Source organism: Globicephala melas, chromosome 12 (assembly GCF_963455315.2).
Source record: "Globicephala melas chromosome 12, mGloMel1.2, whole genome shotgun sequence".
In the NCBI taxonomy this organism is placed as follows: Eukaryota; Metazoa; Chordata; class Mammalia; order Artiodactyla; family Delphinidae; genus Globicephala; species Globicephala melas.
Genome location: NC_083325.1, coordinates 15784534 through 15811800, shown reverse-complemented (window position 1 = coordinate 15811800; position 27267 = coordinate 15784534). Strand labels below are relative to the sequence as shown.

Here is a 27267-nt window from a genome sequence, read left to right as displayed (position 1 = left end):
TAGGTGCTGTTAAGAAAATAATATAGGGAATGTGGTCAAGACAAACAGCAGGCTACTTTAGATTGGGTGACTACAAAGGTCTCCCTGAGGAGATGTCATCTGAATGAGTCCCAGACTATAGCCTTTATCACCTGCCAGACTGTGAATGGACAAGCCTTCAGAGATTACAGTCCCCAGCCCTTGAGCTGCCTCAGCTGATGTCAAGTGGAGCAGAGGCAAGCTGTCCTCACTGAGCTCTACCTACATGGTAGATTTTTAAGCAAAATAAATGTTGTTGTTCTGTTTTAAGTTACAAAGTTTGGAGCATTTTATTATGTAGTAGGTGACTGGAACAATATAACAAATACATGAATATAGTAGTTCTGCAATATTAAAAATACTAAGGAATAAAGTGAAAATGACATAAATTTCTACCACATGGAGAGAGTAGCTTAGTATTCAAGAGACTAATTTCATGTGTATAGGTACATGTAGTTTGATTTGTTCTGACAGAGTTAGTAATATTATGTTTGTTCTTTTTATCATTGCCATCCTTCCCCTCTCCTCCCCTCCCCTTCTTTGTTCTTTTCTCCTCCTCCTATGCCCACCTCCCCACCTTCCTTCTCCTCTCTCTCTTCTTCTCTTCCCTCTTTCTTTCCCTCTCCCACTCTTCTTCTTTTACATTTTTCCTTACCTTCAATTCTCCAATCTCTGACCCCCATTTCTATAGTATCTGTCATTAACAACAATCTGATGTACATCCTTTCTTACTTTTCTCCATGCTTAATTTTATATAAATGGATAAATACACACACAAAAATACATATTTTTACATAATTTTTTTATGAATACACAAGATAAAAAGATGTAAATTATAACATCAAAAACATAAAATATGTAGGGGGGATAAAATGGAGAGCTTTAGAATGCATTCAAGTTTAAGTTATTATCAACTTAAATCATTACAAATATAAGTTTTTTTAAGTGAGTCTCATGGTAACTATAAAGCAAAAACCTATAGTAGATACACAGAAGATAAAGAGAAAAGAATCTAAGCTACTGAACTACTGAAGAATATTATCAAATCTAAAAGGAAGAGAGCAAGAGAAGAAAAAAGGAGCAAAAGAATCATAAAATAGCCAGAACATAATTTACAAAATGGCAATAAGTACATACATATCAATAATTACTTTAAATGTAAATAGACTAAATTCTCCAATCAAAAGACACAGACTAGCTGATTAGATTTTTTTAAATAGACCCTTCTATTTTAAATCTCTTATAGGCATCTACATGCTGCCTACAAGAGACTCACTAGAGATGTAAGGGTACAAACAGATTGAAAGTGAAGGGATGAAAAAGGTATTCCATGCAAATAAAACCAAACGAAAGCTGGGGTAGCTATACTTATATCAGACAAATAGACTTTAAGACAAAGACTGTAATAAGAGACAAGATCATTATATAATGATATAGGGGTCAATCCAACAAGAGGATATAATGTTTGTAAATATGCACCCAATATAGGGGCACCTAAATATATAAAGCAAATACAGATCTAAAGGGACCAAGAGACAGCAATACAATATTAGTAGGGGACTTTAACACCCTTCTTTCATCAATGGAAAAATCATCCCGACTAAAAAATCAATAAGGGAACATTGCCCTTAAATGACAAGTTTGAACTAGTGGACTTAAGAGACGTATATAGAAATTCCATGCAAAAGCAACAGAATACACTTTCTTCTCAAGTGCACATGGAACATTCTCCAGGATGGATTATATGTTAGGCAACAGCACAAGTCTTAATAAATTTAAGAAGACTGAAATCATATCAAGTATCTTTTCTGACCACAGTAGTATGAAACTAGAAATCAATTACAAGAAGAAAATTGGAAAATTCACAAATTTGGTCAAGGAAAATTGGGTCAAAGAAGAAACCAAAAGACAAATTAAAAAATACTTTAAGACAAATGAAAATGGAAATACAACATATCAACACTTATGGGATGCAGCAAAAGTGGTTCTAAGAGGGAATTTCATAGGGATAAATGCCTACATTAAGAAACAAGAAATACCTTAAATAAACAATCTAACTTTACACTTCAAGGAACTAGAAATGGAAGAACAATCAAAGCCAAAAATGAATAGAAAAAAGGAAATAACAAAGATCAGAATGGAAATAAAGGAGATAGACACTGAAAGAACAATAGAAAAGATCAATGAAATTCAATGAAACTAAGAGCTGGTTCTTTGAAAGATAAACAAAATAGACAAAACTTTAGCTAGACTTACCAAGGAAAAAAAAGAAAGAGGACTCAAATAAAATCAGAAATGAAAATTTAGATGTTACAACTGATACCACAAAATATGAAGGATCATAAGAGACTGCTATGAACAAATATGTGCCAATAAATTGGACAACCTAAAAGAAATGGTTACATTCCTAGCAACGTACAACCAACCAAGATTGAATCATGAAGAAATAGAAAATTTGAACAAACTGATTACAGTAAGGAGATTGAATCAGTCATCGAAAACTTCCCAACCAACAAAAGTCCAGGACCAGATGGCTTCACTGGTGAATTTTACCAAACATTAAAGAATTAATACCAATCCTTCTCAAACTCTTCCAAAAAACAGAAGAGGAGGGAACTCCTCCAAATTCATTTAGTAAGGCCAGCATTACCCTGAAGCCAAAACCAGACAAGGATACCACAAGAAAAGAAAATTGCAGGCTAATATCCCTGACAAACATAGATGCAGAAATCCTCAACAAAATATTAACAAACAGAACTCAGTAATACCTTAAAAGGAGCTTACACCATGATCAAGTGGGATTTGTTCCAGGGAAGCAAGGATGGTTCAATACCCACAATACACCACATCGACAAAAAAAGGATAAAAATCATATGGTCCTCTCGATAGATGCAGAAAAAGCTTTTGATAAAATTCAACATCCATTTATGATAAAAATTCTCAACAAAGTGGATTAAGAGGGGACATACAACAACATAATAAAGGCCATATATGACAAACCCAAATATAACATAGTATTATGTTAGTATATCACTAACATAATACTCAACAGTGAAAAGCTGAAAGCTTTTCCTCTAAGATCAGGAACAAGACAAGAATGCCCACTCTCAACACTTTCATTCAACATAGTATTAAAAAATCCTAGCCACAGCACTAGGATAAGACAAGAAAAAAGAGATAAAAGGCAAGAAAAAGAGATAAAAGGCATCCAAATTGGAAAGGAAGAAGTAAAACTATTGCTCTTTGTGAATTACATGTTACTACATATAGAGAACCCTAAAGAGATCACCAAAAAGCTATTGGAACTCATAAATAAATTCAGTAAATGTGCAGAAAACAAAGTCAAAATACAGAAATCTGTTACATTTCTATACACTAATAATGAACTATCAGAAAGAGAAATTAAGAAAACAATCCCATTTACAGTTGCATGAAAAAGCAGGAAATACCTAGGAATAAACATAACCAAGGAGGTGAAAATACCTGTACACTGAAAACTCTAAGATGTTGACAAAAGAAATCAAGGAAGACATAAACGGAAAGAAAATCTGTGCTCATGGATTGGAATAATTAATGTTGCTAAAATGCTGATACTACCCAAAACAATCTACAGATTCAATGAAATCTCTCTAAGAATTCCAATGATATTTTTCACAGGAGTGGAACAAACAATCCTAAAATTGTGTGAAACCACAAAAGATCCCAAATAGCCAAAGCAATGTTGAGAAGGAACCATGAAAGATCTTGAATAGCCAAAGCAATTTTGAGAAAGAAGAACAAAGTGGGAGGTATCATCTGTCCTGATTTCAAACTATATTGCAAAGCTATAGTAATCAAAGCAGGATGGAGTTGGCATAAAACAGACACATAGATCAATGAAACAAAATAAAGATTCCAGAAATAAATCCATACATATATGGTCAATTAATTTATGACAAAGGAGCCAGGAATATACAATGGAGAAAGGACAGTCTTTTCAGTAAATGGTATTGGGAAAACTGAACAGTCACATGGAAAAACAAAACTGGACCACTAACTTACACCATACACAAAAGCTAACTGAAAATGAATTAAACATTGGAACAGAAGACCTGAAACTATAAAACTTCTAGAAGGAAACATAGGTTGTAAGCTTCTTGAGATCAGTCTTGGCAATGATTTTTTGGATTTGACATCAAAAGCAAAGGTAACAAAAATTAATATACAGAAATCTGTTGCATTTATATATACCAACAATGAAAGACCAGAAAGAGAAATTAAGGAAACAATCCCATTTACCATCACATCAAAAATAATAAAATACCTAGGAATAAACCTACCAAAGGAAGCAAAAGACCGGTACTCCAAAAACTATAAGATGCTGATGAAAGAAATCAAAGATGACATAAACAGATGGAAAGATATACCGTGTTCTTGGGAAGAATCAATATTGTCAAAATGACTACACTACCCAATGCAATCTACAGATTTAATGCAATCCCTATCCAATCACCAATGGCATTTTTCACAGAACTAAACCCATACACCTATGGTCAATTAACCTACAACAAAGGAGGCAAGACTATACAATAGAGGAAAAAGAGTCTCTTCAATAAATGGTGCTGGTAATGTAAATTGGTACAACTCCTATGGAGAACAGTATGGAGGTTTCTTAAAAAACTAAAAATAAAGCTACCATATGATCCTGCAGCCCCACTCCTGGGCATATATCTGGAGAAAACCATAATTCGAAAAAATACATGCATCCCAGTGTTCATTGCAGCACTATTTACAATAGCCAAGACATGGAATCTACCTAAATGTCCATCAACAGATGAATGGATAAAGAAGATGTGGTACATATATACAATGGTATATTACTCAGCCATAAAAAAGAATGAAATAATGCCATTTGCAGCAACATGGATGGACCTAGAGATTATCACACTAAGTGAAATAAGCCAAAGATGAATATCATATAATATGCCTTATATGTGGACTCTCACTCTCTCTCTGTCTCTCTGTCTCTGTCTCTCTCCCTCTCTCTCTCTCTCTCTCTCTGTCTCTCTCTCTCTCTCTCTCTCTCTCTCTATATATATATATATATACACACACACAAATGAACTTATTTCCAAAAGAGAAAGAGACTCACAGACATAAAACAAATTCATGGTTACCAAAGGGGAAAGGGGGTGGTAGTGGTCGGGGGAGGGCTAAATTGAGAGGTTGGTATTAACATGTACACACGACTATATATAAGGTAGATAACCAACAAGGACCATATAGCACAGAGAACTATGCTCAATGTATAACTGAATCACTGTGATGTATGCCTGAATCTAACACAATATTGTAAATTAACTATACTTCAATAAAAAATTTTTAAATTTATTAAAAACTACAAAAGCAAAGGTAACAAAAGCAAAATAAACAAGCGGGACTACATAAAACTAAAAGGCTTCTGCACAACAAAGTAAACCTTCAACAAAATGAAAAGACAACCTCTGGAAGAAACTATTTGCAAATCATATATCGGATATGAGGTTATAATCCAAAATATATAAGGAACTCATACAACTCATAAAACAATCAAATTTTAAAGATGGGGCTTCCCTGGTGGCGCAGTGGTTGAGAATCTGCCTGCCAATGCAGGGGACACGGGTTCGAGCCCTGGTCTGGGAAGATCCCACATGCCACGGAGCAACTGGGCCCATGAGCCACAACTACTGAGCCTGCGCATCTGGAGCCTGTGCTCCGCAGCAAGAGAGGCCGCGACAGTGAGAGACCCACGCACCGCGATGAAGAGTGGCCCCCACTCACCGCAACTAGAGAAAGCCCACACACAGAAACAAAGACCCAACACAGCCAAAAGTAAATAAATAAATTTTTTTTAAAAAAAAAGGAAAGCAAGGATGTTTAAAAACAAAAAAAAATTTAAAGATGGGCAGAGGACCTGAATAGACGTTTTTCCAAAGAAGACATACAGATGGCCGACAGATTCATGAAAATGTGCTCAACCTCACTGATCATCAGGGAAATGTGAATCATAACCACAATGAGGTATCGCCTCACACCTGTTAGAAAGGCTATTATCAAAAAGACAAGAAATAGGAAATGTTTGCAAGGATGTGGAGAAAAGGGAATCCTTGTGTACTGTTGATAGGAATGTATATAAATTGGTGCAGTCACTATGGAAAACAATATGAAGTTTCCTGAAAAAATTAAAAATGTGATCCAGCAGTCATACTTCTGGGCATTTATCTGAAAGAAATAAAAATACTAGCTCAAAAAGATACTTATAGATACGTATAATTGCACCCCATATTCATTACAGCATTATTTACAATACCCAAGACATGGAAGCAACCTATGTGTCCATCAGTGTAAAAACAGATAAAGAAAATGTAGTATATATACACACAATAGAGTATTATTCAGCCATAAAAAGAAGGAAATCTTGCCATTTGCAACAACATGGATGGACCTTGAAGGCATTATGCTAGGTGAAATAAGTCAGACAAAGAAAGACGAATACTGTATGATCTCACATGTGGAATCTAAAGAAAATGAAAACTGAACTCATAGAATCAGAGAACAGATAGGTGTTTGCCAGAGAACGGGTTGAGGGGGTGGGGTGGATGAAATGAGTGAAGGGGGTCAAAAAGTACAAACTTCAAGTTATAAAATAAATGACGTCCTGGGGATATAATGTACAGCATGCTGACTATAGTTAATAATACTCTATTGTATATTTTAAGGTTGCTAAGAGAGAATATCTTAAAAATTCTTATTATAAGAAAAAAAGTGGGGCTTCCCTGGTGGCGCAGTGGTTGAGAGTCCCCCTGCTGATGCAGGGGACACGGGTTTGTGCCCTGGTCAGGGAAGATCCCACATGCCGCGGAGCGGCTTGGCCCATGAGCCATGGCCACTGAGCCTGCGCGTCCAGAGCCTGTGCTCCGCAACGGGAGAGGCCACAACAGTGAGAGGCCTGCGTACTGCAAAAAAAAAAAAAAAAGAAGAAGAAAAAAAGTGTAACTATGTGTGATGATGCATGTTAACTAGATTTATTATGGTGATCATTTTGCAACATATACATATGTTGTACACAGACTAATGTAATGTTATATATCAATTATGTCTCAATAAAAAATAAAATAATATTCAAATAATAGTACTCTTCTAACACATTTGCTGTAAAGATTAATGGGTGTTAAAGTTTTGTCACATAGAAGAAGCTCAATAAATGGTAGTTAATATTGTTATTTTAAAAAAACTATAAACAAAATTTCGGGAATTTGAACCCAACTATATACTATATCATTGCCAGTGGGATTTATCTCAGGAATGTAGGGAATTAACCATTTAAAAAGCAATCACTGTAATTCACCATATTACCCCACTGAAAAAAAAGACATATGATTATATCAATAGATGTAGATAAATCCTTTGACAAAATCCACCACCCATTCCTGATAAAACTCTCAGCAAATTAGGAGTAGAAGAGACCTTCCTCAAGTGAGTAAGGGTCATCCATGAACAACCTACACCTAACCTCAGACTTAATGGTGAAAAATTATGAACAAATAAGGATGTCTGCTCCCAGCATTTCTGTTTAACAATGTATTAGAGGTGGTAGCCATTGCAGTAAGGTAAGGAAAAGAGATAAAAGGAACCCAGATTAGAAAGGAAGAAGTAAAAATTTTCCTTCACAAAGAACATGATCATCTATTTGGAAAATCCAGTGAAAGCTATGAAAAAGTTACTAGAACTGATAATGAGGTTAGCAAGGATACAGAATACAAGATAGTATAAAAAACTAGTTGCACGTCTATGTATGAGCAATTTGAAATTGAAATTAAATAAAAATACTATTTACAATAGCAACAAAAGTATGAATTGAGGGTAAATCTAATGAGAATGTGCAAGGCCTGAAGAATGAATACTACAAAATAGAGAAATTAAAGAAGCTCTAAATGAAGAATGATACTGTGTTTGTAGTTTAGAAGACTCAATATTTTCAAGATGTCAGTCCTCCTCAAATTGATCTATAAATTTAATGCAATTCCAATCAAAGTCCCAGCAGTATTTCTCCTTTTTGGTAGAAATTGACAAGCTGATTCTAAAATTCATAGAAAAATGCAAAGGACTTAGAACAACCAAAACAACTTTGAAAGAGAAGATCAAAGTTTAAAGTCTAATGCTCCTGATTTCAGTACTTACTATTAAACTACAATAATTAAGACATTGTAGTATTGGTGTCAAGATAGACAAATAGACTGATGGAACACAATAGAGTCCAGATATAAGCCTATACAATTATGGATTCCACTGGAAGAGTGCCCATGAAAAGTTGCTTGGTTTCCCCCAGACTTTGTGCCATACACCTTTTCCCTTTGTTAATTTTAATTGTTTCCCCCTTTTTCTTTAATAAATAATAACCATGAGTACAGCTACTCATGTAGTTGTAGGCTTTTCGATGATAGCCATTCTTACTGGTGTGAGGTGATACCTTATTGTGGTTTTGATAAGCATTTCTCTAATAATTAGTGATGTTGAGCATCTTTTCATATGCCTGTTGGCCATCTGTATGTCTTCTTTGGAGAAGTGTCTATTTAGGTCTTCTGCCCATGTTTTGATTTGGTTGTTTGGTTTTTCAATATTAAGCTTTATGAGCTGTTTGTATATTTTGGATATTATTTGCAAATATTTTCTCCTATTCCATAGGTTGTTTTTTTCATTTTGTTTATGGTTTCCTTTGCTGTGCAAAAGCTTTTAAGTTTGATTAGGTCCAATTTGTTTATTTTTGCTTTTATTCATTTTGCCTTGTGAGACTAATCTAAGAAAACATTGCTAAGATTTATGTCAGAGAATGTTTTGCCTATGTTCTCTCCTAGGTGTTTTATGGTATCATGTCTTATATTTAGGTATTTAAACCATTTCAAGTTTATTTTTGTATATAGTGTGAGGGAGTGTTCTAATTTCATTGATTTACATGTAGCTGTCCAGCTTTCCCAACACTGTTTGTTGAAGAGACTGTCTTTTCTTCATTGTATATTCTTGCCTCCTTTGTCATAGATTAATTGACCATAGGTTTATTTGGTAGGTTTATTTCTGGGCTCTCTATTCTTTTCCATTGATCTATATGTCTGTTTTTGTGCCAGTGCCACATTGTTTTTTATACTGTAGCTTTGTAATATTGTCTGAAGTCTGGAAGGGTGTTGTCTCCAGATTTGTTCTTTCTCCTCAGGATTGCTTTGGCAATTCTCAGTCTTTTGTGTTTCCATATAAATTTTATGATTATTTGTTCTAGTTCTGTGAAAAATGTCATGGGTATTTTGATAGGGATCACATTAAGTCTGTAGATTGTTTTGGGTAGTATGGCCATTTTAACAATATTAATTCTTCCAATCCAAGAGCATGGGATATCTTTCCATTTCCTTTATGAATGTTTTATAGTTTTTAGTATATAGGTCTTTCACCTCCTTAGTTAAGTTTATTCCTAGGGATTTTATTTTTTTGATGCAGTTTTAAACAGGATTGTTTTCTTACTTTCTGTTTCTGATATTTCATTATTAGTGTAAAGAAATGCAACAGATTTCTATATGTTAATCTTGTATCCTTCTACCTTGCTGAATTCATTTATTAGCACTAATAGTTTTTGTATGGAGATTTTAGGGTTCTCTCTATTGCATATCATGTCATCTGCAAAGAGTGACAGTTTTACCTCTTTCCTTCCAATTTGGATACCTTTTATTTCTTTTTCTTGTCTGATTGCTGTGGCTGGGACTTCCAATACTGTGATAGAAGTGGTGAGAATGGGCATCCTCGTCTTGTTCCTGAATTTAGCAGAAAGACTTACAGCTTTTCACGGTTGAGTATTAAGTTGTCTGTGGGTTTGTGGTAAATGGCTTCCCTTGTAACTGCCTTTAGAATCCTATCTTTATCTTTAATTCTCACCATTTTAATTATGATATGTCTTGGTGGGGATCTGTTTGGGTTTATCTTGTATAGGACCCTCTGTTCTTCCTGTACCTGGATATCTGTTTCCTTCTTTAGGTTTGGGAAGTTTTCAGTCATAAATTCTTCAAATACATTTTTGATCCTCTTTTCTCTCTCTTCTCCTTCTGGAACCTCTATTATGCTTAGGTTGGCATCCTTCATATTACTCTCTATATCTCATGTGTTACTTTCTTTTTTTTTTTTCATTTCTATTTCTGTCTGCTGTTCTGATTGGGTGATTTCCATTATTCTATCTTCCAGGTCACTTATTCATTCTTCTTTGTTATTTAGTGTGCTATTTATTGCTTCTAGATTGGTTTTTATTTCACCAATTGAGTTGTCTAATTTTGATTGGTTTGTCTTTACAGTTTCTAGTTCCTTGTTACAGTGATCTGCATTTCTATCAATCATCTTTCTTAATTCCTTTAGCATTTTTATTATCTCCTTTTTGAACTTGTGGTCTAACAGTCTGGTGAGGTCTGTTTCATTATTTGTTCTTTCAGGAGATTTCTCTTGTTCTTCTAATTGGGAGTAGTTCCTCTGCCTTTTCATTTTACTTAAACTTTCTCTGTCTCTATGAATTCAGGAGAAGCACTTACCTACTGTGGTGTATGAAGGGATATTTTTAAGTGGGAGTGACCCTGTGTAGACTGTGTGAGTCCAGTATTTTTGGTGCAGTGGCTGGGTTTGGTATGAATGACAGCCACATCTTTCCTCATAGTGTGCTGGCCATTATCCCTTGATAGTAGGTATGATTGATGTTGTGGTCTCCAGAGCCTGTGCTGGATGTCAGATGAGACCTCCTCTTTGCTCCATGGCTGTCACAGCCCTGTTGGGGCAGGGTCTGCTCCCCAGTTGTTGGAGTAGAAGCCCTGAGGGTTGGGTTTGATCAGGATCCATTGCCCTTGAGTGTGTGAAATAAAATTCATATTTTATGGCAAGACAAGAAAAATTTAAACATAAAAAATTCTTCTCTGCACTTTGGCCTGCTCTCTTCCCCCACGATGCTTGTGTTTCTGCATTATGCATCAACAAAACCTTCCCCATCAGCAGGAATACCTGCTCAGCCTTAAAGAGCAACATTCTCCCAGCATCAATAAGACAACTCCTTAAAAGATAACATTCCTTCTTGATCTTGTACAGGGTCACATGACCCACCACAATGATGCTTAGATCTGGATCATTTAAACTACCAACAAAATGTCATTTGATGTATAGCCCTCTTTCTCAAAATTTATATAACTGTGCCTTGACTTCTAACAGGTGGAACAGTTCTCAGAGCTTTCTGGGGTGCTCTTTCCTGACTGTAATCCTCAAATTTGGCTTGAATAAAATTTTCCATTTCTTTCTTAGATCGACTGATTAATTTTTCATCGACAAGTGCATGCCCTGCCCCACAGGAGGTAATTTCTAAAGCAAGTGAGGTCCATGTAGTCACAGTGACCCTATGGACTGCTTGTGCAGGTGGCGTGGTTCCATCCAGAAGCAGCCCATGGTCACATCTCTTTCTCCGTGTGTTTGTCCCAGACCTACTGCTAGGCTGTGCTGTGGAGTGGGCTGGGGCTGGGGCCGGGGTGCTGTGGCTGCAGGAATCTAGGTGGTCGTGCTGCCACCTGAAACCTGGGCTGCCTCTGTGGCCAACCTCTCCCAGGACCTGTCAGCCGCAGATCCAGCTCCAAGCTGCAGTGTAGAGTGGGCGGGGCCGGAGCGCTTCTGCCAGACACAAAAGAACAGCTGTGTACTCCTGCCCAGGGCCCGTCCACCAGAGACTCAGCGCCCAGCTACTGTGAGTTTCTGTGGCACCACTTAGTGTGCATGCTGACAAACTCTGCATGTGAGTGCCGACAATGGGCTCCAAGGTTCGGTCCGATCCACACCCCAGGCCCTCCAGCCTGTCTCCCTGCAAGTAGATTGAGTCCTCTCCCAGGGCCTGTTGGTCCAAGGTTTGGCACTTTGCCTCTGTGAGTATCTGTGGCCCCATCTGGTGTGCACCTTGAACTGGGAAGTGAGGTGTGGCAGCAGCCGCCAGCACTGGTCTCTCTCTGCCCTGATTGTTAGCAAGCCAGCATGCCCACCCTCATCGGGAGTAGAATTTAGGCTTTTCCAGCCCCTATGTCTGTCCCAGCGGACCTCCCGGCAAGTAAGGGGCCTCTCCAGGGCAAGGGTGTGCCCTTGTGGACCTTCTCTCCTTTACGGATCCCTCCCAGGGGCGCCAGTTCCGTCTCGACGCCTTTTCCCCCTTCCTACCCAGTTGCGTGGAGAAGTTTGTTGAAGCTTTGGTTGTATAGGAGTTCTTCTGCCAGTTTCCCGTTGGTTTTCTGTGAGACTTGTTCCACATGTAGATGTATTTTTGATGTGTTTGTGGCTGGAGGTAAGCTCCATGTCCTCCTACTCCGCCATCTTGATCCCCCTCCAACAATTTTGTTTTTAAAAGCCCAAAAGTGGAAACGACCACCATGTCCATCAAGTGGTGAATGAATAAATTGTGGCGTTTCTACACTATAGGATACTACTCAGCCTTAAAAATAAATGAATTATGGATATATGAAACAACATAGAGGAATCTCAGCATAATTATGCTGAAAGATGGTGGGCAAAAAAAATACATACTATTTTATTACATTTATATAAAGGCCTGGAAAATGCAAACTAATGTATAGTGATAGAAAACAGATCAGTATTTGCCTAGGGAGGAGTATTGGAAAGGAACCTGAAAAGGCTCATGGTTGGGTTCTCTTCATTTTCTTGACAGTTTCATATATATATATATATCAGCACATCAAATTGTACACTTTAAATACATACAGCTTAATGTATGTCTATTATATTTCAGGAGAGCTATTATATCTCAGGAGAGCTGTTAAAATAATTTAAACTGTTAAAAAATGTTCACATTTCCCTGATTGTCTTATAATAATTTTGTTTGCAGCATCCTTGTTAAAATTTAGATCAAAATAAGATCCATGCACTAGCTGGTTAACATTTCTCTTAAGTCTCTAGGTCTGTAAGTTCCCCATCAACTCTTTTATTTTTTCTTAGGAAAAAGTTTTAATGGGCAAAATTTGGTTATTTTTCTATATAGTTCCACAGTCTAATTTTGTTGACTGTATCCCCACTGTGGTAGCTAACCTATATTTCTCTGGTTCTTGTATTTCCTATATGTTGGTAGTTAGGTCTAGAGTCTTAAGTTTGATTTTCTGGGGCCATGAGTACTTCCGTAGCAGGTGTAGTGTTCTTTCATTAAATTGGCATATAGAAGCTGGTTGTCCTTTTTTCCCCAGTTTTATTGAGATATAATTGACATAAAGCACTGTATAAGTTTAACATGTACAACATAGTGATGTGACTTACATGCATCATGAAATGTTTATCATGATAAGTTTAGTGAACAACCATCATTTCGTATAGATACAAAATAAAAGTAATAGAAAAAATTTTCCTTGTAATGAGAACTCTTAGGATTTACTCTTTTAACAACTTTCATACGTAATATACAGCAATGTTAATTATATTTATCATCTTGTACCTTACATCCCTAGTACTTATTTATCTTATAATTGGAAGTTTGTGTTACTGAAGGTTACAATCTATTTACAGTTATTACAAAATATTAGCTGTATTCTCTGCTTTGCAAAATACATTCTTGTAGCCTATCTTACACCCAATAGTTTATACCTCCCACTCCCCAACCCCTATAATATTGCTCCTCCCCCACAACTGGTAACCACTAGTTTGTTCTCTATATCTGAGTCTGCTTTTTTATTATATTCACTAGCTTGTTGTATTTTTTGGATTCCACATATAAGCGATATCATGCAATATATGTCTTTCTCTGTCTTTACTTAGCATAGAGATAGACTTTCTTAACAGTGTTGTAAAATTCACCTCTTATATTTTCATCTAGTACTTTTTTTTCCTTGATCTTTTTCTATTGAAGTATAGTTGATTTACAATATTTTATTAGTTTCAGGTGTACAGCATAGTGAGTCAATATTTTTATAGATTATACTCCATTTAAAGTTATTATAAAATATTGGCTATATTCCTTGTGCTGAACAATATATCCTTGTAGCTTATTTATTTTATACATAGTAGTTTGTATTTCTTCATCCCTTGCCCCTCCTCCCTTCCCTCTCACCACTGGTAACCACTCTATATCTGTGAGTCTACTTCTTGTGTTATATTCACTAGTGTATTTTATTTTTTAATTCTACATATAAGTGGTAACATATGTCTCACTTATTTCACTTAGCATAATACCCTCCAGGTTCATCCATGTTGCTGCAAATAGCAAAATTCTATTCTTTTTAATGGGTGAATAATAGTCCACTGTATATATATAAGACATCTTCTTTATCCATTCATCTATTGATGGGCTCTTAGGTTGCTTCCATATCTTGGCAATTGTAAATAATGCTGCAGTGAACATGGAGTGCATATATCTTTTTGAATTACTGTATTTGTTTTCTTCAGATAAATACCCAGGAGTGTAATTGCTGGGTCATATGGTAGTTCTTTTTCTTTAATTTTTTGAGGAAACTCCATACTGTTTTCCACAGTGGCTGTACCAATTTACATTCCCACTAACAATGTGCAAAAGTTCCCTTTTCTCCACATCCTTGCCCACATTTTTTATTTGTGTTATTTTTGATGATAGCCATTCTGACAGGTGTGAGGTGATATCTCATTGTGGTTTTGATTTGCACTTTCCTGATGATTAGAGATGCATTTCCTCTTTGGAAGTATGCCTATTCAGATGCTCTGCCCATTTTAAAAGTCAGGTTGTTTGGTTTTGTGATGATCTTCAATTAGTTATGGCTATGGGAAGTGATTAGTGACCTTTGGGTAGAGTGGGAGTTCTGTATGATCCCACGGTAACTGTTGTAGTGAATGGTGGGGGTTTGTATTGGACAATTAGTGAGTATGTGATTTCATGCCTCTGTGTACTTTCTGTCATAATGTCACCCTTAGAAGTATTCATTGGTATTTAAAGGGCAGAATTAATGGAAACCAAGTAGAAAAGTCTTAGTCAAGCAATAGGCCATGGACAATGATGATAGCTGCTAATAATGATTGTGGCTTAGATAGGAAATTAGTCCAGGAAGGTGATCAATTTCCAACAGAGATAGAGTCCAAAGATAGTGAAGAACAAGTTCACATTAATATTTAAAAGATTAACATGTCTTTTTATTTCCCAAAGCCAGTGCTAAAAGCCTACCAAGATCATAAGAAATCAGAATACATATATGAGCAGAATCGTTACCAGTTAATCACTTCTGGAGTCCTAAAGCCTCCAGGAAGCACTGAAGAAAGAAGTTCTACCAAATCTCTTGTTCAGTTCAAGCGTGAAGATTCTGTGAAAAAGAAAAAACAGGTAAGTATTGAAGTACTTAATTGATCTTTTTAATGTTTGTTTCATACAGCATTGCTAACATGCTTTTAACTCATAAGGATAGTGGCAAAATCTTTTCCCCTTAGGTTATGTAATGGATTGGGGTAATACAGTATTTCCCAGTTCTTCCTATTTAAGGAAAATTTGGACAGTAGAGTAAAATCATAAAGGAAAACTTTTAGCATTCATATAGTGTCTTTTGATCTTCTCTAGAAGACATGTTAAAAGAAGACATAACAGTATTTTGAATGTTATTATAACTTTTATGAAATTTTCATCATTATCCCCCCAAATCTTTGAAGACCTTGGTAAAGGGCAATAAAATGGAAACTGAACCAACTAGAGAGACAACTTTTGTAATTGGTGAGAGTTGTAGAGTGGGGAAGTTGCCTTGCAATGAATAAGTGAATAGTAGTTCTGGGGCAAAATCACTAGAGCCTGGCTTTATGTAAACACCTGTAGATAATTAAACAAAAGAACAGAAGTGGAAGAAAATGTGGAGGACACACCCACAATAAAAATACCAATAAAGCCAAGAATTCTCTGAGCTTTTTATTGAGAGGATCTTTCAGTGCTAGTTGTCTGTCTTTCAGGCTTTGTGCTGCAGTGCTAGAAATTGAGAGTTGAGGACAAGCTCTGTCCTTGAGGATTTCAGAATCTGGAGGTGGGAAATGAACAAGTAAACACTTAAGCGCAGTGAGGTGTGATAAGAGCTCTCACTGATCATTTAAAGTACAAAATAATGGAGAACTGAGCAGAAGAGATGCTTATACTTGGTGGCCAGGGGGATCATCAGTGGAAGAACAGCTACCCTAGGGAACTGCACTAAGCTCGGAGGAATAAGTGGAAAGTTAACAAGGCAAATAAGGTGGGAGAGCTATGGCCTTGGGAGCCATGGGTTTGGGTGAGATTATCCTGAAAGAATATCATATGATAAATTGTATGAAATTGTATAGCTTCAGTTAATTTGGTTTCTGTGAAGTAGAAAGAGAGAACGAGATATTTTAAGTGGGGCCAAGAAAGATCTGATTGTACATTAATTAGCTCATTTGGTATAAAGTGGGTTTCAAGAGCTTGAATTTTAAAAAGAGATTATGCAAACTATTATATTATATATAGGAAGGATTAATAAAACAAGGTCCTACTGTATAGCACAGGGAACTATATTCAATATCCTGTGATAAACCATAATGGAAAAGGATATGAAAAAGAATATATATGTGTAAAACTGAATCACTTTGCTGTACAGCAGAAATTATCACAACATTGTAAATCAACTATACTTCAATACAATTTTTAAAAAATAAAAGCGAGAGAGATTGTGTGCACATCTGGGATGAAGGAAGTAGCTGAAAAGGAATAAGTTATAGGTTATGTTTGGCTGTAACTGTAACTAAGTGAAGAATTCAGTAAAGAGTTAGAGGTTGAATGGAAATGTGGAAGAAAGGGGATATTCTGTTTAAAAGGAGAAGGGTATTTATTCTGAGAAGAGGTTCATTTTTCTGGGTATTGATTTCTCAGAATGAGTTCAGAATGGAAATGTATCTAGTAAGATTTACTGGGAGATGAAGGAAGGAAAGGAAGGAAGGAAGGAAGGAAGGAAGGAAGGAAGGAAGGAAGGGAGGGAGGGAGGGAGGGAGGGAAGGAGGGAGGGAGGAAGGAAAGAAGGACGGAAAGTTGAAGGCTTTGCTTCCGGTAATTAAGAAAGATTGACTTATCGATTGGACTGGGAATCCACCATAGAGGAATATGATAGATGTTCTACAATTTATGAATAAATGCTTCCTCTATTTCCCTCCCCCAACTACTGCAAAATCCAAACATATGTGACTGTTTAAATTGAATCACATCTTCCCACTGAGTTACACAATTAGACATAAAATGAAAATGTTTAGGCCTATTGTTGAAGAAACCTTTCACTTAGAATGCAGTACAACTTTTTAAGAGATATAATAAATAAAATAAATGCATTTCCTGTTAAAATATTAATACTCTTGTCTCATAAAAGAGTTAACTACAGCTCTTGTTGAAACATTGGGACAAAGCAATATATATTTTCTCTGGTTCTGGTATCTGGTTTGGCCTCTTCTTTTATATAAGAAAACAGTACCTTTGTTGCTATCCCTGCCCAATAAATGAAAGGAGCATATTTTATCTTTGATTTTAAAGATGTATGTCCTTTAGCTCTGAAATTCCCAGGATTCTCTTCTGAAACTCCTATTCAATGAGGTATTTAATCAGAGAATAATGATCCCTATGAATACAAATCTTATGGGGACGTTGTTCCACAGAGCTTATGGTAATAACTCTCTTATAGAAATGGCAACCTCTATTAACTCTGCTAATAGGCAATAAAGATATCATTTATATATGTACCTCAATTATTCACCAAAGCAGGTCTGCAATACAGATTCTTTTATCTTAAAGCCAGTCCTGTCAGAGAGACAAAGGGATGACTGTTGGAGTTGATGTCACATTTCCTCAAACACGGTTATCAACCTCCTCGGCAGGAGGAGAAGACGTGTTTGATGCTGTCCCAAGTTTGTTGGGGAGGAGCAAAGAAGTGTGAGCGGCACTGAGAGCAGACAGTGGGACCCAGGGATTGGAGCAAAGCTCAAGTGTGTGAACATCGTGGGGACTTAGCCTTGGGGCTCCACACGTGGTCCGGAGCCAGCAGCATCTGCATCTCCTGGAAGCAAGTGAGAAGTGCAGAGTCTCAGGCTCCACCTTGGATTGGCTGGCAGACTCTGCATTTCAACAGGTTACCCAGGTAATTCATATGCACACTGAAATGTGAGAGGCACTGTCTCCAGAACAAACAATTAATTGTGAGTTAATAACATATATGCTTATGCTTAGGACCCACAGGGCGGGAAGCATAAGCATATATGTTACTAACTCAATTGCCTGTTCTGGAGACAGTGCCTCTCACATTTCAGTGTGCATGTGAGGACACATGTACCCCAGTGTTCATTGCAGCACTATTTACAATAGCCAGGACATGGAAACAACCTAAATGTCCAATGATAGATGAATGGATAAAGAAGACGTGGTACATATATACAATGGAATATTACTCAGCCACAAAAAGGAACGAAATTAGGTCATTTGTAGAGATGTGGATGGACCTACAGTCTATCATATAGAGTGAAGTAAGCCAGAAAGAGAAAAACAAATATCGTATATTAATGCATATATGTGGAATCTAGAAAAATGGTACAGATAAACCTATTTGTAGGGCAGGCATACAGACGTAGATGTAGAGAACAGACATGTGGACACGGGGAGGAAAGGGAGGGTGGGATGAATTGGGAGATTATATTTGACATAAATACACTACCATGTGTAAAATAGATAGCTAGTGGAACCTGCTGTATAGCACAAGGAGCTCAGCTCGGTGCTCTGTGATGGCCTAGATGGGCGGGATGGGGGGAGGTGGGAGGGAGGTCCAAGAGGGAGGGAATATAGGTATACGTATAGCTGATTCACTTCACTGTACAGCAGAAACTAACACAGCACTGTAAAGCAATTTTACTCCAATAAAAAAATAAATAAAATAAGAGGAGGAAGTTCGAAAAAAAATAACACATATGCTTCTCCAAGGCTATTACATAATACTGATCCCCAATACTCAATGTAACAATCTGTCACATTCATTAAAAATAGTTTATTATGAGTTATGACGACAGCTGTCCAAGATGTCACTCACCGAAAAGCATCAAGGTTGTCAGAAAGAAGTGGGGCTGGTGGGGGGGGGCATGGGCAGGGTGTTGAGGGAAAGGCCCCAGTCAGGGGAGATACAGAGCAACTGAGCAAGGGGAGTGGTGGGCTCTCATAAACACCAGGGAGCTGGTAACATTTTGATGTAATAAACATTTAAGTGAAGGGAGAAGAGAAGGCAATGGGAAGTGTTGCTGGGAGTGCTTGTGGGAAGGAGACGGACATCTGGGCAAGGAGTACTGAGAGGGAATCTATCACTGCCGATCAATAGTTTGAAAGCTTTCAGTTCAAAATTGCTTTCCTTTAAGCCCTAGATATCTTAGGCAGTGTGGTAATTAGTCCTGGAGGTTAATATTTTGTCACATATATAGGTTTCCCCCCCCCAAAAAAACTAATTTTTTAAAAAACTGGCTTTGTTTAGATCCAATGGCCCTCTGCCGAGGCGTTCTCCCCCTCTCCTGCTAAACTGCCACGTACCAGCACTGGAAGAAGAGGCCTCTACGAGATTAGTTCCTCAACTTACCCTAAGTACTATTTCCACGACCGGGAAGAAGTCATTAAAGCCAACATTCAAGATCCCTTGCAAATCATCAAAATAGTACGTGAAAATGAGCACATTGGATTTCTTTATATGATCTCTGCGGTGCCAAGATCTTCCACTGAGTACAATAGATATAATCTGAAGTGAGTTCTCTTTTATGAAGCAATTTATTTAGCAGCAAAAATTACAAGTAAGATTGCAAATGTTATCCATAATCAATTGCGTGGTAACGATTTATCTGATAAAATATAAGTTGGGTTATCATCCAATGACAAATGAATCTTAATCACAACAATTTTATTTTTCCCATTTATCTTTACTTATAGACATTTTATAGACACTGCTGTGTTTCTATGTTTATATTATATTGATATAATTCCATTTATTTTTAATCGGTATTACAAACATATTTTTGATATTTTTTGATTACTGAGAAAAGAAGACGGCAATGTATAAAAACTAGATGATGCTTGTTTTTTTCACATGTCATTTCAGCTTTCCTTAATAGAGTAGAAATAAGGGTTTTTTGTAAGTAAAATGAGCTTGATAATTTAGGGTATTTATATAGATTAATAATACACACACACTCACATATACTCTCTATTGTTGCTAAACACACATTTGTTGTTGAAATAATTTGGAGTCACCCAAATGTGTCTGTGAATTGCTTTAATATTCAGCACAACAGGTAACAGGACTTAAAGATGATGCTGACCTTCCTCTGTGGTGGTTTAGTTGGGTTGAATGCTATAGTTGTTGAGATGGTCTTTCCTCGAAGGTGGTTGTAGTTGAGCATTGCCACCAAATTCTTTGAGCTGCCTTCCCCAGTCTCTGCTGCATAGGAAGATAAAAGTTCTTTCTAGGAATTCTCTTCTCCCTTACTCAGCACTGTAGTTTTGATTGAGTCAGATAACACTGAAAACAACTCTCCTGCTGGGGAGAAGAAAAACATTTTAATCAAATTTTTAAATGATAGATTTATTGTAAACCTGAAAGAGCTTAACAGGAGTGAGGAACAATTTGTAGAAGGAAGAGAGATGCTTATGAAAATCATTCAGCAAAATGTACTGAGCACGCAATCTATAGCATGACCATTTCTAGGTGCTAGAGCTGTGTTAGGGAACCATCCAGATCAAAATTGCTGCCCTCATGGAGCTTACATTTTAGCAGAGGGAGACAATAATTAATACGATACAGGAGTAAATTATATAGAATGCTAGAATACACTAAGTGTTATACAAAAAAACAGTGTAGAGCAAAGGGGATTGGGAGTTCTTGGAAAGAGGTTCTTAATAAGTTGGGGTGGTCAGCGTGGGCCTCATTGAGAAGCTGGCATTTGGACAAAGACTCGAAGGAGAAGGAGTGAATTATGTGCTATGGGAAGAGGGGAGAAGAGCTTTCCAGACAGCAGCAAAGTGAATACAAATATCCCAAGGCAGGAGCACACCTGGCATGTTGAAGAACCGAACAGCAGGCTGGTGTGACTACAGTAGAATGAATGAGATGACAGACGGTTGATGGCCCTGCCAGCTATTGTAGAAACATTAACTTTTACTGTTAGAAAAATGGAGAACCAAGGAAGAATTTCAAGTAGAGAAGTGCCGTGATCTGAATTACATTTTGAAAAGGACCTCTCTGGTTGTTGTGTAGAGGATGGACTTTTGAGGAGCAAGTATTGAAACAGGAAGACCGATTAGAAGGCTGTAATTATTCACGTAAGAGTTAGACCAGGTGGTAGTGGTGGAGGTGGGGAGAAGTGGGTCAAATTCTGGAAGTAATTTGAAGGTTAAGCCAACAGGATTTTCTTTTTAAACTCAACTTTATTGAGATATAATTGACATAATACTATGACCCATTTTAAGTGTAGTTTGATAAGCTTTGCCAAATGTATACATTCATGTAACCACTACCTCAATCAAGAACATTTCTGTCACCTGAAAAATTTCTCATACATACCCTCCACCATGACCACCCCTCCCTGACACCTCAAGCAGCCACTAGTGTAATTTCTATCACAACATATTAGTTATGCTTTTTTAAAAAGAATTTCACACAGAGGGAATCACAGCTGTTTTTTTGTGTCCAATTTCTCTAGCAAAATATTTTTGAGATCCATGTTGTTGCATGAATAAATTTCCTTTCCTTGCTGAGTAGTATTCCATTTTATGAATATACCATAATTTGTTTAGTCATTCAACTGTTGAGGGCTGGGTTTTTTACTGTTTTGTTTTGTTTTGTTTTTATTGGAGTATAGTTGCTTTACAATGTTGTGCTAGCTCATGCAGCACAGTGAAGTGAACCAGCCATATGTATACACATATCCCCTCCCTTTGGGATTTCCCTCCCATCCAGGTCACCACATAGCACTGAGTAGACTTCCCCGTGCTATACAGCAGTTCCTCACTAGTTATCTATTTCATACCCAGCGGCATATATATGTTAATCCCAATCTCCCAATTCATCCCACTTCCCCATTCCTGCCCCTGTTGTCCACACATTTGTTCCCTACATCTATGTCTCTATTTCTGCTTTGCAAATAGATTCATCAGTACCGTTCTTCTAGATTCCACATATATGTGTTAATATATGATACTTGTTTTTCTCTTTCTGGCTTACTTCACTCTGTGTGTCTGTCTCTAGGTCCATCCATTCCTCTACAAATGACACAATTTGTACAAATATACCACATCTTTATCCATTAATCTGTTGATGGACATTTAGCTTGCCTCCATGTCCTGGCTACTGTAAATAGTGCTGTAATGAACATTGGGGGCATGTGTCTTTTTGCATAATGGTTTCTCTGGGTATATGCCCAGTAGTGGGATTGCTGGGTCATATGGTCTTTTTGAAGGAACCTCCATACTGTTCTCCATAGCGGCTGTATCCATTTACTTTCCCACCAACAGTGCAAGAGGGTCCCTCTTCTTCACACCCTCTCCAGCATTTACTGTTTGTAGATTTTTTGATCATGGCCATTCTAACCGGTGTGAGGCGATAACTCATTGTAGTTTTGATCTGCATTTCTCTAATAATTAGTGATGCTGAGCATCTTTTCATGTGTCTCTTGACCATCTCTATGTCTTCTTTGGAGAAATGGTTATTTAGATCTTCTGGCCATTTTTTGATTGGGTTGTTTGTTTTTTTGATATTGAGCTGCAGGAGCTGTTTGTATATATTGCAGATTAATCCCTTGTCAGTTGCTTCATTTGCAAATAATTTCTCCCATTCTGAGGGTTGTCTTTTCATCTTGCTTATAGTTTCCTTTGCTCTGCAAAAGCTTTTAAGTTTCATTAGGTCCCATTTGTTTATTTTTGTTTTTATTTCCATTTCTCCAGGAGGTGGGTCAAAAAGGATCTTGCTGTGATTTATGTCATACAGTGTTCTGCCTATGTTTTCCTCTAAGAGTTTGTTGGTGTCTGGCCTTACATTTGGGTCTTTAATCATTTTATTTTTGTATATGTTGTTATGGAGTGTTCTAATTTCATTCTTTTATATGTAGCTGTCCAGTTTGCCCAGCACCATTTATTGAAGAGGCTGTCTTTTCTCCATTGTATATTCTTGCCTTCTTTGTCATAGATTAGGTGACCATAGGTGCATGGGTTTAGCTCTGGGCTTTCTATCCTGTTCATTGATCTGTATTTCTGTTTTTGTGCCAGTACCATACTGTCTTGATTACTGTAACTTTGTAGTATAGTCTGAAGTCAGTGAGCCTGATTCCTCAAGCTCTGTTTTTCTTTCTCAAGATTGCTTTGGCTGTTCAGGGTCTTTTGTGTTTCCATACAAATTGTAAAATTTTTTGTTCTAATTCTGTGAAAAATGCAATTGGCAATTTGGTAGGGATTGCACTGAATCTGTAGATTGCTTTGGATAGTATCATCAGTTTCACAATATTGATTCTTCCAATCCAAGAACATGGCATCTCTCTCCATCTGTTTGTGCCATCTTTGATTTCTTGCATCAGTATAGTATAGTTTTCTGAGTACAGGTCTTTTGCCTCCTTAGATAGGTTTATTCCTAGATATTTTTTTCTTTTTGTTGCAGTGGTAAATGGGAGTATTTCCTTAATTTCTCTTTCAGATTTTTCATCATTAGTGTATAGGGATGCAAGAGATTTCTGTGCATTAATTTTGTATCCTACTACTTTACCAAATTCATTGATTAGCTCTAGTAGTTTTCTGGTGGCATCTTTAGGATTCTCTATGTGTAGTATCATGTCATCTGCAAACAGTGACAGTTTTACTTCTTCTTTTCCAATTTGTATTCCTTTTATTTCTTTTACTTCTTTGATTGACGTGGCTAGGACTTCCAAAACTATGTTGAATAATAATGGCGACAGTGGGCAACCTTGTCTTGTTCCTGATATTAGAGGAAATGCTTTCAATTTTTCACCATTGAGAATGATGTTTGCTGTGGGTTTGTCATATATGGCCAAATGTTGTATATATTGAGGTAGGTTCCCTCTATGCCCAATTCTGGAGAGTTTTTATCATAAATGGGAGTTAAATTTTGTCAAAAGCTTTTTCTGCATCTATTGAGATGGTCATGTGCTTCTTATTCTTCAGTCTGTTGATATGGTATATCACATTGATTGATTTGCATATATTGAAGAATCCGTGCATCCCTGGGATTCATCCCACTTGATTGTGGTGTATGATCCTTTTAATGTGTTGTTGGATTCTGTTTGCTAGTATTTTGTTGAGGATTTTTGCATCTATGTTCATCAGTGATATTGGTCTGTAATTTTCTTTTTTTGTAGTATCTTTGTCTGGTTTTGGAATCATGGTAATGATGGCCTCATAGAACGAGCTTCGGAGTGTTCTTTCCTCTGCAATTTTTGGGAAGAGTTTGAGAAGGATAGATGTTAGCTCTTCTCTAAACGTTTGAAAGAACTTGCCTGTGAAGCCATCTGGTCCTGGCCTTTTGTTTGTTGGAAGATTTTTAATCACAGTTTCAATTTCATTACTTGTGATTGGACTGTTCATATTTTCTATTTCTTCCAGGTTCAGTATTGGTAGGTTGTACCTTTCTAAGAGTTTGTCCATTTCTTCCACATTGTCCATTTTATTGGCAAATAGTTCCTTGTAGTAATCTCTGATGATCATTTGTATTTCATTTTATTTTTACATCTTTATTGGAGTATAATTGCTTTACAAAGGTGTGTTAGTTTTGGCTTTATAACAAAGTGAATCAGTTATACATATGTCCCCATATCTCTTCCCTGTTGCACCTCCCTCCCTCCCACCCTCCCTATCCCACCCTTCTAGGTGGTCACATACCACCTAGCTGATCTCCCTGTGCTATGTGGCTGCTTCCCAGTAGCTATCTATTTTATGTTTGATAGTGTATATATGTCCATGCCACTCTCTCACTTTGTCCCAGCTTATCCTTCCCCCTCAGCATATCCTCAAGATCATTCTGTAGTAGGTCTGCATCTTTATTCGCATCTTGCCCCTAGGTTCTTCTGACCATTTTTTTTCTTTTTTTTTTTTTTTAGATTCCATATATATGTGTTAGCATATGGTGTTTGTTTTCTTCTTTCTGACTTACTTCACTCTGTATGACACACTCAAGGTCCATCCACCTCACGACAAATAACTCAGTTTCCTTCCTTTTTATGGCTGAGTAATATTCCATTGTTTATATGTGCCCCATCTTCTTTATTCATTCATCTATTGATGGACACTTAGGTTGATTCCACATCCTGGCTATTGTAAATAGAGCTGCAATGAACATTTTGGTACATGACTCTTTTTGAATTATGGTTTTCTCAGGGTATATGCCCAGTAGTGGGATTGCTGGGTCATATGGTAGTTTTATTTGTAGTTTTTTAAGGAATCTCCATACTTTCCTCCATAGTGGCTGTATCAATTTACATTCCCACCAACAGTGCAAGAGGGTTCCCTTTCTTCCACACCCTCTCCAGCATTTATTGTTTCTAGATTTTTTGATGATGGCCATTCTGACCAGTGTGAGATGATATCTCATTGTAGTTTTGATTTGCATTTCTCTAATGATTAATGATGTTGAGCATTCTTTCATGCGTTTGTTGGCAATCTGTATATCTTCTTTGGAGAAATGTCTATTTAGGTCTTCTGCCCATTTTTGGATTGGGTTATTTGTTTTTTGATATTGAGCTGCATGTGTTGCTTGTATGTTTTGGAGGTTAATCCTTTGCCAGTTGCTTCATTTGCAAATATTTTCTCCCATTCTGAGGGTTGTCTTGTCATCTTCTTTATGCTTTCCTTTGCTGTGCAAAAGCTTTTAAGTTTCATTAGGTCCCATTTGTTTATTTTTGTTTTTATTTCCATTTCTCCAGGAGGTGGGTCAAAAAGGATCTTGCTGTGATTTATGTCATACAGTGTTCTGCCTATGTTTTCCTCTAAGAGTTTGATGGTGTCTTGCCTTTCATTTAGGTCTTTAATCCATTTTGAGTTTATTTTTGTGTATGGTGTTAGGAAGTGTTCTAATTTCATTCTTTTACATGTAGCTGTCCAGTTTTTCCAGCACCACTTATTGAAGAGGCTGTCTTTTCTCCACTGTATATTCTCGCCTCCTTTATCAAAGATAATGTGACCATATGTGCGTGGGTTTATCTCTGGGCTTTCTATCCTGTTGCATTGATCTATATTTCTCTTTTTGTGCCAGTACCATACTGTCTTGATTACTGTAGCTCTGTAGTATAGTCTGAAGTCAGGGAGCCTGATTCCTCCAACTCCATTTTTCTATCACAAGATTACATTTGCTATTCGAGGTCCTTTGTGTTTCCACACAAATAGTGGAATTTCTTATTCTAGTTCTGTGAAAAATACCAGTGGTAGTTTGATAGGGATTGCATTAAATTTGTATATTGCTTTGGGTAGTAGAGTCATTTTCACAGTATTGATTCTTCCAATCCAAGAACATGGTATATCTCTCCAACTATTTGTATCATCTTTAATTTCTTTCATCAGTGTCTTATAATTTTCTGCATACAGATCTTTTGTCTCCTTATGTAGGTTTATTCCTAGATATTTTATTCTTTTTGTTGCAATGGTAAATAGGAGTGTTTTCTTAATTTCACTTTCAGATTTTTCATCATTAATGCATAGGAATGCTAGAGATTTCTGTGCATTAATTTTGTATCCTGCTGCTTTATCAAATTCATTGATTAGCTCTAGTAGTTTTCTGGTAGCATCTTTAGGATTCTCTACATATAGTATCATGTCATCTGCTAACAGTGACAGCTTTACTTCTTCTTTTCCAACTTGGATCCCTGTTATTTCTTTTTCTTCTCTGATTGCTGTGGCTAAAACTTCCAAAACTATGTTGAATAATAGTGGTGAGAGTGGGCAACCTTGTCTTGTTCCTGATCTTAGAGGAAATGGTTTCAGTTTTTCACCATTGAGGACGATGTTGGCTGTGGGTTTGTCATATATGGCCTTTATTATGTTGAGGAAAGTTCCCTCTATGCCTACTTTCTGGACAGTTTTTATCATAAATGGGTGTTGAATTTTGTTGAAAGCTTTCTCTGAATCTATTGAGATGATCATGTGGTTTTTCCCTTTCAATTTGTTAATGTGGTGTATCACATTGATTGATTTGCATATATTGAAGAATCCTTGCATTCCTGGGATAAAAC

General features: G+C 36.8%; 1 protein-coding gene across 1 annotated transcript in view; it reads left to right on the top strand.

The window, feature by feature from the left end:
- DNAH6 (dynein axonemal heavy chain 6) overlaps positions 1-27267 on the top strand; it is a 291757-nt gene that overhangs the window by 3868 nt on the left and 260622 nt on the right. The window contains 2 exon segments of the mRNA XM_030837528.2: positions 15197-15370; positions 19530-19792. Coding sequence (XP_030693388.2) covers positions 15197-15370; positions 19530-19792 — 437 coding nt within the window.